The sequence below is a fragment of the Plectropomus leopardus genome, chromosome 2 (genome assembly GCF_026936395.1).
Source record: "Plectropomus leopardus strain MGB_pleo_1.0 chromosome 2, ASM2693639v1, whole genome shotgun sequence".
Classification (NCBI taxonomy): domain Eukaryota; kingdom Metazoa; phylum Chordata; class Actinopteri; order Perciformes; family Serranidae; genus Plectropomus; species Plectropomus leopardus.
Window position 1 is genome coordinate 33,986,950 of NC_142177.1, and position 13,686 is coordinate 34,000,635.

Here is a 13,686-nt window from a genome sequence, read left to right on the forward strand (position 1 = left end):
ACAAAATGTCATTTTGTGGGTGAGGTATTTCTTTAATCATGTGTTACATTTTGTTTATCTAAAAACTAAATATCTTCAGTGACTCAGTTGGGAACTCTTTGTCTCCGGTGAGGTTCAGATATATTCAGGAAGAAATAAGATGTGTGAGCGCTGGGATCTGAGAGAAGCAGAGAATGAGTCCAGTTTTCCTTCATACTATGCTGTTTACCTTGAAATGTTTTGACATTGACCTGGAATGCTATAATATCTGAATAGCTGTTGCTGAATAGTTGCGTCATTTTTTCTGAAAAGTCTGAAAAAGAAGGCAGGATAGACAATATAATTATTTATTTAATTCTTATGCATTTAAAAAATATCTATTTCATGTCTATTCAGACTTAGTCCAGTATTTTAAGTACTTTTACTAGTGATTTATGAATTTTGAATACTAAAGATTTGATTTTGAAAGAAGTTCAAGTTGATTTTCTTCCTTCTTTTTTTGTATTGTTGTATTGAAAATGTACATGCACACACAGCCCCCTCGACCTACCTTATATTAACTTATTGTGTCTTGCTAGTGCATGCTGGCTTAGTATATAGTTGTATGACACAAAACTTATAATTTAATTTTTTTTTAATTTTTATATTATGTTTTTTATTTTATATAAAAATTGGTACAAGAGACGCCACACAGTGCAGTACAGTAGGCTGCCACCCTGCCCTGGATTCTCTAAAGTGATCTCTCTGACAGTGGTGGGGCAGCCGGGTCACTGAGAGGGCATCGCCTTCTCCCAGACTCTCCCCCGCTGAGAGAGAGTCAGCGCTATGTCTGCGCTTATTATATGTATGACCGATACTCTCATGACAGACAGAGCAAGACATATGAGACAAAGAAAACACTGCTAGGGTTACAATGACAAAAAGGAAAAAAAAGTACTTGAATATAAATACATTTTTGCAAAAGATGGTGACAATCCAAAAGCAATACCTGGTCTGGGTCACTCCAAATGTAAGTCTATCCGCAAACACCAAGGATTCACTGCATGTACATTTACAGTTATGGTTTACTGTTATTCAAGGCTATTGAAGCTTACATAAAGTATCCATATTTTATAATCTATGTCCAGCTTTCCTTTCATTTTCTAATAAAAAGTTTTAATGTAACTTTTCAACTGCCTTCATCAACTACATTAATATGTACAAAATAGTATGTTTTTACCCTTATTCCAAAAAAAGACTATTCCAACCAAACTGTTTCCATTGCTAATAAAGTTTAATATTCCTGCATACATGCAACCATGAATTCTTTGATTAACGTGCCCGGACATGTAATTTATAGTGTCAAAATATGGAAAAGTCAAGTGACTGTCGCAAGGATTTTTCAGAGTTTTCCACCAGGTGCCAAATTGTTTGTCCATATGAACACTGCCTCCATTTTCAACCAACTTTTTAAAAAGGTTTGCGCTATAAAATTTGCACAAACAAAAAAAAAAAGTTGATATTCAAGTCTTCAAAAATACTTAGAAGCAAGTGGGTTTCTACTTATGAACAATAATATATTTTTTGTTTTGTTTTGGCATGCATACAAAATGCAACAAAAAAAAAGAGATAGCCTGCAACAAAAATTTCTAATTTTGATTCGAGTCTATAGGTTCCTGTAATGACCTATTTAGGATTAACATAATGTTGGTGCAGAACTGACTTTACAGTAAATTCAACCAAAACAAATATTGATTTCGTTTGAAGTTTTTATATTTAATTGTACTGTTTTATTTTCTTGAGACACCTCTACGTAGAAGCACGTCGCTGTGATTTATAATTTATGTTTGTTGTCAGACTGTGCCAAACTGTGACTTTTCTTTTTTTTGGATATATTTTCTGAGAAAGTAGCAATGTATTATTTAACTTTAAAAAAATATTTTGTTAAAAAATAAGTTTTCCCTCGAGCCCGTTGAAGCCACAGTACACGTGTGCACATGTTCAGGATGGCACCATGTTGGCCTCATTCTCAGCCAGCAATATCGTCATATTTGGAATAATAGTGAAATATCAGTGTGTAAACGTACTGACTGAGACAGTGTTGGGGAAAGAGGCCTTCTAGCCAGCAGAAATAATTAAAAAACTTCAAATTATTGTGTACAAGCGTACACTTCTGAGAGTGGCAGGGGGATTTATAGGCCTACCAAACACTGATGAAGCATTACATTTAATTTTGGCAATGAGCCTTTTCATTTGAGGAAAACTCCCTATTCCATCCTGTAACTGCAGTTTTTTTTTCTTGGTTCCAGTTCAATACTTGACATTTCCTCACTAAGAGAAAGCAGTTTATTTATCCGCTCAGATCTGTCGAAAACTCCTTCTAGAGATAAAAAACTGCTGAGGATCATTTCAAAAAGCGTTGAAACTCTGTGCCTATCTTCAACAATAATTCTGCCATTTTTGAACGGCGCCCAAAGCAATGCAAGCTCCCAACAGTGAAGATATAAGTGAACCCATACACGAAAAGTACTTGTAACATTTCATAACCAAAGTCTGTTTCTGTTCTAACAAGAAAACTCTCTGCATCACAGGAGAACGACTCAAACACACGCCCCGCTCAGTGTGTGCGGGCTCTGAAAAAGCAAACTGTGGCGACAACAGCACGTAGCATCAACACACAGCCGGCTGATTTATGTAAACGGTTCATATCAATTAGTAGAGAGCTTAGACGGGATGTTAGCGTTCGAAACCGAAGCTGTGATTGATGACTGCCATTTTATCAAGGCATTCATTCCTCCATGACTGTCAGCTGAATCACTTTTTACGAGGCCTCTGTTTTATGGCAATAGTGCTTAGATTTATTATGATGATAAAAAGTGTTGTCTGCCCTCCGACAGGCGTGCGCCGCACAGACATATTTCTCTTTAAAGCCGCTGAAGAAGACACTGATTCCTGTCTTCACCTCATTTGTCACGGAAAACACAAGTTAGCGCGTGGAAATTGTGTGATTTAATTATAAAGACGTGACTTCTGTGCGAGTGTCCCCTCTCAGTACACTAGTGAAAGTTCTGCAGTGTCTGTAAAGTTCACTTAACAAGAAAGTAAATTAAATCCTGCCAAGGCTTTTGGTCTATTTAATTAAAGCTGGAGCAACTTAGTGGGATTGAATTAAATTTTTGGCAGGGGTAAACCAATACGCTGGGAAGGTGGTGGGTGGAGTGGGGTGCAGTATTCATGAAAGATAAGCAGTGATCTTTTTTTTTTTTTCAGCTTAATTGCATAAATATTTTCTTTTCAAAACAGCTGCCTTTGTGTCCTCTGTGCCGTTTAATTAAGCAAAGTAGATAACGACAAAGTTTGCCTCTTCGACTAAGACAAATAAAAACCTAGATTTTACGAGTTAGGTTTGGTTCCTCTGCTTGTCAGAGTTCAATCCAGCCGACTCGACTCGGCCTCCCTGTGAAAACCTGGTCTCAGCTGAGGTTAATCCTCATGCAAAGGGTCTCTGTAGATTAGAGGAGTCAGTACTCTCTCTCAGCACCGGGTCAGGGATCACACACCAACTTTTATGGAAAGCAGGCCGTTTTATTTCCTTGCTCTTTATCCAGCCGCACATGCCGACTGGGTGCAATACTTCACCGTAAGCCCTCTCAGGCTCAAGGTGAAATCGATTCCAGCCCGGAGTGGCCGTTTTGAATGGGCTTAAATTCAAGCTAAATATTCTGAAGGATAAGAATAGCTTATGAACTGCAGGAACTCATTCTCACCTCCGTCGACTTCATTTCATCCTGGCTGACGAATAAGAGCACGTGTTTAACTTAAGATAATGGGTTTAGTGGTCTTTATTTTACTTTAATTCGAAGTTTAAATCCTTTTAGGTGAATAATTGTTGGAAAAGCTCACATGACAACACAGCAAAATCAGTAATGTTCACTTAAATGTGAGTAAAAAAACCCTTAATATTACTGTATGTTGAACTTATTCATCAGCTACTTTTTGTTTCCTTTGTGTAAAGTTTGAATATGTTATTCCCATAGACCACTCCCATTGTATTTTAAATGTTATTCAGAATGTATTAGTCATTACTCGTTCATTTCTGTTTATTTCGTTATTTATTTTGTAATTAAAGAAATACACCCTTATTCTTGTTTTAAGACTAACCACCAACTATTTTCATTTCATCATTTCGTTTAATTTCTGTGGATAAATAATAGTTTTTTTTCATTTGCAACAAACTAATATTTCCTGGCATTTATTGAGATTAAAGAAGAGATGACCTTACTCTTAATAATCTTTTTAGAGAGGTTGCCTGTGTATTCAAAAACTAAGAATACTTTGAATGTACGGCTTTTAAACTCTGGGTGGCAGTGTTGATGCAATGACACAAAACACGGCTTTGAAAAGAAAATCCACTATCTCTCTATACTGACCAAAACAGTTCAATACTTTATTTTTCCGTGCTGTTGGTTCTTTCTAAAAGTCTTTAATTTTATATAAAATATTTACATTTACATTTTAATCCCCCATTTAAACTACTTTATTGAATATTTGACTATGACTGAATTACACTAATCATTAAATTAACAAAACACCATTTATTGCGTGTCTTTGTCTGAACAGCTTTATGTTAATCTATCAATAGCTTCATCCGTATACATTATAATGTTCATGTATTCAGTGTCAAATTACTGTATAGTTTATATTCACTAATAAGGCTGGATTATGAATGGACTTTCAAAATAATTTCAGTCAAATCAAATTAACTTAAACATTGCTAAATGAATAAAAATTGCCTTCGCAAGTTTTAGGGATTTATAAAAAAATATATAATTATAATTAACAAAAACACAAATGAAAGAAACTAAAAGCCATGATAATTATACATTTCATTCTTAAATATAATAATATTTTTGTCATATAAAATGGACTACATGAAATGTTATTAAATTACACCGCATTACTCTTAATAATAGTATTAACATTATTAATACTATCTAAAGTAACATAGTACATTTTATAGTAAAAAAAAATCTAAATGTATAAGTTAATGTGTCTGAATATTTCAAGCCAAAATGTACATATGTTGTGATAAATTAATTGTAAATGTATAATGTAAGTAATATCATCAGTGGTTATAGAGTGATAAAATAATTACAGTAGTGGTATTGAATTAATGCTTGACATGCAAAGGGAAAATATGCAAAATCCATAGAAAGTGGAAAGCGAAAACATTACTCTGTGACACATAATATCAGCGTTTCATGTAATTATCATTTGCTATCATTTTTATTTTTGTTATTACATAAACACAAAAAAATAACAATGCTGATTTGGCATTTTTAAAGACGCTAACATGCTATATAATTCCAAACAAACACAATGCTCTGAATTTCTGCTGCTATGTAGCTTTCCCTAAAATACTGCTAACACTGTGTATTCAGTGATAATAATAGTGGACTACTTTTTTTTTTAATGTCTGAGCTTAAATCTATTCCTCCTTATTGCACCGTATGTTCATTATTAGAGTGTAATTTAACTGGTAATTTTTTTAAAATGTATTTTGAGGTATGTTTTGTGCTAACTGTAGACTGCTGAGGCCAGTGTTACTGTAAAGCAGTGCTGTTTTTGAGGGGAGGTTATAGGTACAGTGCTTATGTTGGATTACAAAGTCGCAGAGGAACACGAGAGGATTTATGCCACATTCAGACATCTCTGCTTTGCATTACAAATATTTTATTACTGTGCAGCCATTCTAACATAGCGTGGCAGAAAGATCTCTGTGGGCAGTATTAATATCATTTCTTCGACATCTTTCACTTCTCTTCTGGCTCAAGTCAATATTGAGCTTGTATGGAACTCATTACGGTGAAGGAGGGGGGCAGAAAGCTGCTCTCTCAGTGCCTCGCCGTTTTGTTCCATCTGTGTTGTAGTCACCTGAACACGATCTGAAGTCAGCCAGTCAAGTGACCTGGAATCAATACAGTCGAACTCGGTGGAGTCAAATAAATCAGCCTGGCTGGTTTAACCCATGAGAGTCCTGCTGCTAAGCTACAGCGCTGCGGCACGTAATAAGAAAGGCATGTTTGATGACAAATAATTTACTCTGGACTTTCTCGTCCAGCTTTAGTGACTCCATACTTTATATCCAGGAGGCATCTCTCACTGGGCATGTTTCTTGTGTATTGTAAATCATGCAGGAGCACATCTGAAAGCCAGCTTTTATCGTTTGCCCCTCGATGTTCATCACTTTCTTTATATAAAAAAGCTATGACATTTTTGTGTACACTGGAAATTTTTACCCTGCTTTCTCTCCGGGTATCTTTGTATTTCAAACAAAGCATATCTGTTATTTTCTGCAGCTGCTTCAGTGTGTCCCAATTGCATCTGTCTCCGTTCCTGTCATATAAAAACCAGCCTGTGTTTAATTCTTTACCCATCATAACTCTTTAAAGAAACTGGAATTTTACAACCAGCTTCTGGAGCAGGAAATCGGTTTCATACCACTCTTCGGAAATTCAAAAAATATGCCCATGGCTTTGCAAGATGCGCAATAAATTCAGACGTCGTTTTGTGCCAACCATCACTGACAACTTGGACCATTTTGGAAAAGACTAATCCCATTAAAACAGCAGAAAAAACGCATAAAAGTTGAATGTGTTATGATTACTAATATGCATATTTATTTTTAACGTATAGCATTTTTATTGATTGTTTGAAAATTATTGCCAGAAATGTGGCTGCCAGACTTGGTTGCGCCAACTTAAATCAACTTAGTGCAAACACAGCTCAATTTAAATAATTTCCTAAGATTAATTGTGACATGCCTCAACGTACTTTGAGCCAACATCACATCAACCGATTATGATTTTATGATGATTCATGGACAGGAAGGAAAGTTTTTCAGTCGGGAGGAAGTTACATTTCACTCCAGGTTTGGCTCTGTTATTGGAAAATAACTGCTGTTCAGGTAATTGACAACAAGGCCTGCTCAGTCACATGACACCTGCCTCGTGACGCATGAATGCTGCTTAGCTGATCTGCATTTAGCTCCAAGACGTTTAATAAATCAACTGAATATATTTCTAATGCACCTCCGGCTCGACTCATCAAATTAGAATGAAATTCAGTTTAACATATGCAAATGTCAGCATTGTTTACTGCAAGAAGAATCAATGCTGCCATTACTTATTGATTACAGTTAAATTTCAATTCATCTTCTTGTTATTGCACAGACATCCCTTTAAGATATTTGCCTTTAATGGACCACTTAAGCAACAGCCCGTAGACTTTTCTTTTTATTGTATCTTGCCAAGTCAAGAAGTTGACCTAACAATTCTTTTAAATTACTCAGTGACTGTTTTCAAGTAAGTGGATGCAAACTCAGCCACAACACTGACTATTATATTCAATAACAGAATGAATTGTAACTCTTCCTCATATTTTTCTGACCTCACTTTAATATCAGAATGCACCATTTAATCAGGCTGCACTACTTTACAGCAGGAGTGGAGTGCCATGACCATGAACAGTCTCCATTGTTTGTAGTAATGGCCTTCAGTCTGCAGTCTCCACTCTCTTAGTATTTTCTTTACTAGCAGGAAGCTTCATTTAAACTCTAAATCTGACTTATTGTGAAACTTGGAGAAGAAAGTTACGTAGGAATTAGTGTATTAAAGCTATGAAATCCATTTAATATTTACTACGTTGTTTTTTTTACCCATTGTAGCAGCTATTTAAATACACACAGCTGAGAAATAAGGAAAATGTATTATTCCAGTTTACATATCACATCAGTCATAGCCTTCTTGTCAATCTTGAATTCAAATCTGTAACAACACAGCTACATGCAATTACATTAACTGCATACACTGTTACAAATGTGAGTGGATGTTTTTACATGCTAAACATCTAAATAAATGAGGTTTTGATTAATTAAATCAATGCTATGGAATAAAAATATAGAACATATATATATATATATAAACATCTATTCTGATAGGCACATTAATCAATTTATTAATTAAAAAATTAAAATCTAACACCTTTGAAAAAAATTAAAAAATGGACAGTATTCAGGGAACTATAATAATTTTAATTTATCAGTTAATTAATGGAATTTACTTTATTTTTACCACTTGCAGCTGTCCTAATAATTAGGGTCAGTTGCATCATTTGTCTTTCTCTATTCAAATAAATATTGTGAATAATTCTTCCTATGTGATCATATTTAAGTGGTATGGGTAATTTGCAAACAGATGTGAGTTTAATGTATAACAATTTGGTTGGTCTACACTAAACAATCTCTGAGTAACTGTGACAAATGCAAAAAAAATGTTGCGACCCTCCCCTGTTTCCCCTATGCAATTCTAATACAAACATAAATATTTGCAAACGGTCTTTGTTTTTAAAGTTATGCACCCATTTTCCCAGAAAACAAACAAACAAAAAAATCAAAACAAATCATAACATGGTGTGGTGCGAGGCTTAGTGAATAACTGTGACGTAGTAACTAATTAAAAAAAGTAAACAATGCAAAACAAGATGTTCAACTTACTTTAATTGTTCTCCCGTGTTCGTCACCTGTTACAGCACTAAAAGTCCAATAGGAACCACACGGTGACCGCCGCAGACACGTGTAATAATTGTCTGACAAAAGAACGACCAGTATTTCCTTTCGGAGCGGTGTGGCGGTGAGAATAAGTCGCTCCATCTTTTATAAATGCCCCACATGGTCCCCAAACACTTAATTATCGCTAGGTAAGGCAGTGTGGACTGTCCTCCTCTCGATGATTGACAGCGGGGTGAAGTGAAGTGGCTTTGAAGGGGTTGAAGGACCCTTTTGCCGAGCGGTTGCATCGATAATTCAAATATGTTAAACTCTCTATCACTAATTACACATCTGAAGTTGTTGTTTCTATTGTTTTTGAAGACTGACTGCGCGAGTAAAGCGCTAAAATGCGTGGATGTGTTTCTGTGTTTTTCGGTGCTCCCCTCTGTCTGTCGTTTTTTTGGTTTCGCCCAAACTTGGTTCAGATTTGAGTTCGTTTGCTCTGCTATCTGGGATCGCTCTATTGGAGGTGAAGGACCGCCTGTCCCCTCTCTGCCTGGGCTGTCAATGGCTTTCGGGACGTGTTTTATTTGAATGTCTGGGCGATATAAGTGACCAATAATGGATATTCTATGGATATTATGGACCATACCGGCCGTAATAGCTGTTGAAGGTAAGCTAATGTTTCCATCCTTGCGGTTGAAGCCGCATCTTTTTGCCGGCTTTGAGTTTGAGACAAAGCGCGTGAATGAACGTTGGTTCGTTTTAATCACGGAAAGCAAACGGAAAATTAACCACTTTTCATTTCTGTTTTTTGTGCTTTAAAACGGCGTTTATAGTGCTTAGAGTCAGCTCAAAACAGCATGCAATGGATGATGGTGGGACACAAAAACATGCTCCCGCATCCCCGCAGGTATACGGATGCTGTTGAGCTTTAATGGCGTTAATTAAGGGGATAAAATTAGCGAAAGCTAGCTAAAACAGGCTAGAAAACGTTAAATCTCTGTCACGTATGTTGCATCCCGTGTGTCCGTGGAGGTGTGTCACCCGGTTTGGTCCTAGTTTGTGAAAGACAAACGTCTCCTTGAGCCCCTTTCAGTGTGTCCGTGACTAAATACGCAAATATAAATGCTGAAAATGGACATAGTTTAACTTAAATAAAAGGCCCTGTTTGTTTCATTTGTACGCAAATATTGGCTAAGCAGTAACAGGCAGCGTGGCTCAAAGCACAATGACACAGGTTGAATGGTGAAAATAATCTCTATAATATGTATTTAATGTGTGTGTCCATAGAGCTCAAAATTAAATGTATAGTGGTCTTACTATACTTACCTTTACAACGTTCAAACAAATAACACACGTAGTACTTAAAGGGACTGTAATTCTGACATCTGCCCTTTAATTTTGTAAAAAAAACATTTTGAGATTAAAAAAGAGACATCTCTTTTTAATTCAGGTGGTGTCAGTCTTTATTGCAGAATATATTTTGCAGGTAAATTTTGCATAAGTGCACTCAGTTTTCCCTATGACATGACAGCAGACGTTTGCCACAGTGAAGAATGGAAAGTGTCACCCCAGTCATACATTTATTCAGGCTATTTTTAGGATGCTGTCAGAAAACAAACATGTCTTCTTCCTCTGGTCACTTTAACTAAACCTCATAATTGCAGGTGGAGCCAAGAAACTATGTAGAAACTCAACTAAATGAAACCACGGGATAAAACGACAACAAAAAGCAAAACAGGGAAAGAACGTTTAGCTGCGTGTTTACTGTAAAATCATTTGTACGTGCACAAGAACATCTTAGATTTGCACAGCAAAGGTCGAAGGACCTGTCAGGTCGGATAAAGGACTGGCACAGACTTTGACAAACGTCATGCGTATTTATGCAGACTTGCCCTGACTGCTGCTGTTTATGCTTTCAATGTAGTTATCCAAGACCTAACAAAGCAATCTGGATGGCCTCCATTACCTTTCACATGGGCAGCTTTAAAATTGTGTCTTAGCTTTAAAATTTGACACAAAGCGTTTAAATTTATTTCGAGTTTGGTCACTATACATCCGTTCCAGGAATTATTTTATAAGTTTCACATGTACAATGCAGTCTCCACATTAAAAGCATGCTGGACAAATACAGATCACAATGTACAACATATGCTTCATACAATCCATTAATTGTATTTTTTATTAGAGAATATTAAATATGTATTGATGTAATGTATGTTTTTCCGTCGTATCTTTTTTGTAAGCATAATAAAAAAAAATCTGCTGTGTTCCCTTTAAAACTGGATAAATTATACTGTTATGTCCCACATGTTTATTGTTTTTTAAATAATATATTTAATATTAATATATCACACTGAATATATTTTAGATTTAAATAGAATATATTTAGTAAAAAATACGTACTACAAAATTCATAACAGATAACTGAGTATCGTCATCCTGTACATCTCTACAGTGTTCAATATGATTTGTTTTCTTTTAATTACTAGTATCATGATCGCTTGATTGCTATTGTAACTGTTATTTATTTTTTGATTTTATCTTTGCTGTGCTGTCTAAGAGCAAGTGAACCACAGGATGTGAAAAATGCCAAAAATAACAGATTGACACTACGCAGTGTCCACTTCCCATTCTTTATTACGCAAACATGGCCACAGTTACTTTTTTTCTACATGTAAAATCTACTGTGAGGCGTATGTGTAAGCTGAGAGCAAGCAGTGCTTCAAATACCAATCGGCTTGGTTCCTCACAGTTATTTCAGTGTGTTGAGGTGCACCTCTTGCTCGATTAAGAAGGTGCTGCTGATATTAAGAGTTACACTACATATACAGTGTGCGTGTTTCAGTATATTTCGGGCTTGTGGTGTTTCACTTTTTGGTTCGTAAACCAGCTAGTCACGTCGCCAACCCAGTACAGCCCCCCCTCCATTTTACCCTGTGAATCACCCTAGCCAAACATCCAATGAAGTTGCAAGGATGGCTTACGTATGAGAAATAAAGGGTTGAAAAAGAGGTCACTGCAGCTCTAATCCGAAAAAAAAGCAACATCCCAGCATGCAACAGAAAAGAAGCCTCGAGTGGATCGTTTTGACACGTTTAGTGCCGGGACACTACATTCCCTCTATTGTTGTTTTCTTTAATAGGGAGTGACATCTTTGCATTAATTCAGTTTTTTTTTTACTGGCGAACGTTACCTGCTAAATATGTACCATACTGTACCGTCGCATTGCATAAATCGCTGATTACCGAAGCATTACATATACTGTGGGAAGGATTTGGTGAAAATTTTGACAGTACATTAATTTACTTTATTAATTTAGTGTATTTCTAATGGAATCATAATTCCCCATTTGTTGAAGTTGAGAACAAACACATGAAATAATCAATAAATCACACAGGGACCGTTCTGGAGAGGATTAGAGGATTAAAACTGGGGCCAAACTTAAGAAAATCCTATCTGTGTCCCAAGTATTAATTTTGCGAATGGCGTCAACAGTGCACACCATGTAACAGGTGCTGCGGATCCTTAAAAAGTCTTAAAAAGGCATTGAATTCATTAATATAGAAATAAGGCCTTAACTGGTATTAAATTGACTTAAATTAATCTTTTAAAAGTCTTAAAAATGCTCAGACATGGAAAGTAGGATTTTATGAACGTTTTTTTTCTGACGCTGCATTGTAAAATCTCAAAATACTTGGTAACATTTATTTTTTTCTTACATTTTTTTTTTAAATTTCCCACTTCTGTTGCTAAACTAAATACTAAATACTTTTATAATTATATAATATGTTAATTGTCTTCCATGTGTTCCACTCTAAAACGGGTTGTTTTTTCAACATGAGACATATATTATCAAACTTTTTCACTGGACAAGAAAAACAAAAGTCATGTTTTACAATAAAAACAGTTTGGGCAAAAATAATATTGTCCCTCTTCAATTTTTGTTACAAGAAAGTTGGTCTTAAACGTCATTCGGAGCGGCATTAAAAACTTCTAAAGTCTTAAGTCTACCTTTCCTTAAGCTGCAGGAACCCTGATGTAGAGTCTGTAATAATGTAAACTGGCCTTGAAATGCTAATGTTTGGATTTAGCCCGTGACGTTTTTTCTCAGCATCATCTCTATTCACTCTACTCTCTCTGCTGATATATTGGGCAACTATAAATGCAGTCCATTCATCAGTAGCATACAGCCATTTTTCAAAAGGCATTTAATTTACCCTACCAAATGTGAAACAACTCTAAATTGTTGATCAGCGCTAATGTAATCTGCCATTGATGCCAGTTCTTATTGGTTTAGTTAACAGGAACAGACAGGCTCTTTTCGAAAATTAATGGAGGTAGTACTGCCAAGGAAATTAGCCTAGCTATGTCAAACATGTCTATGAAAACACACTGTGGATTTATCCCTTCATTAGTTTGCCCATTCATTGTCATCAGTGCTCAGCTGACAGCCACACTAACAACGGCGCTCATCTAATTCTGTTGAGTGGATATTCTCGGATTCATCCCCGGCCATAAAACTGTAGTAGCCTGCATTGTTGGGAGGAGATGAAATTTACTAGACGGATCATTTGGTTTTTCAGCCCCCTCCTCCTTCCCTTTCTATTGTGGTATTACAGTTTGTGCTGTGCAAACACAGTTTTCTGGGAGGGTTGGTGTTGCTATGATGCAATAACAACCTCCTCCAGACTTGTATGCAAGTTGTTGTTTGGGTCAAAGGGATGATAGATGACTTTGATACAGCATTTCTTTTCTGTTTTTCTCTAAGGGAACATAATGGGACAGAAACCACAGTAGAGGATGGTGAAGTGGGGTAGAATGAGATCACAGCATGGAGTCTTTAAAAAATGTCTAGCAGATTTGATTGCATTTCAATATGCACTGCATTCCTTCAGCGCTCTGCTGAGCACTGGAACCCACTCAGTTTAAAGTTGGCAAACGCTGAACAAGTTGATGTTTTAAATTTTTTTTGTTTTGATTTAATTTAGTAAATTACACTGTAAAATCTGACAAGTTGATTTTACTTAAAAATATCTAGGAAACGGATTTCCTTGAAAAATGTAAGTAAATTAAAGTATTGATATTAATATATGTTAATTTTCTATCTTATTAAGTTTACTTCAAATTTAGTTAAATTTACTTAATTTTGTGAAGTTGTTGCAACTTAAAAATAA

The 13,686-nt window shown here is 35.8% G+C and overlaps 1 protein-coding gene across 8 annotated transcripts in view; it reads left to right on the forward strand.

Moving 5' to 3' along the window:
- The first annotated feature begins 9,029 nt into the window (after positions 1 to 9,029).
- The window catches only part of ephb2b (eph receptor B2b), a 190,338-nt gene continuing 185,681 nt past the window's right edge, over positions 9,030 to 13,686 (forward strand). For all 8 annotated transcript variants that reach the window (XM_042509373.2, XM_042509381.2, XM_088069277.1 and 5 more), the window contains exon 1: positions 9,030 to 9,179. In XM_042509373.2, coding sequence (XP_042365307.1) covers positions 9,128 to 9,179 — 52 coding nt within the window. In that variant the 5' untranslated portion in view covers positions 9,030 to 9,127. The remainder of the gene's footprint in view (positions 9,180 to 13,686) is intronic.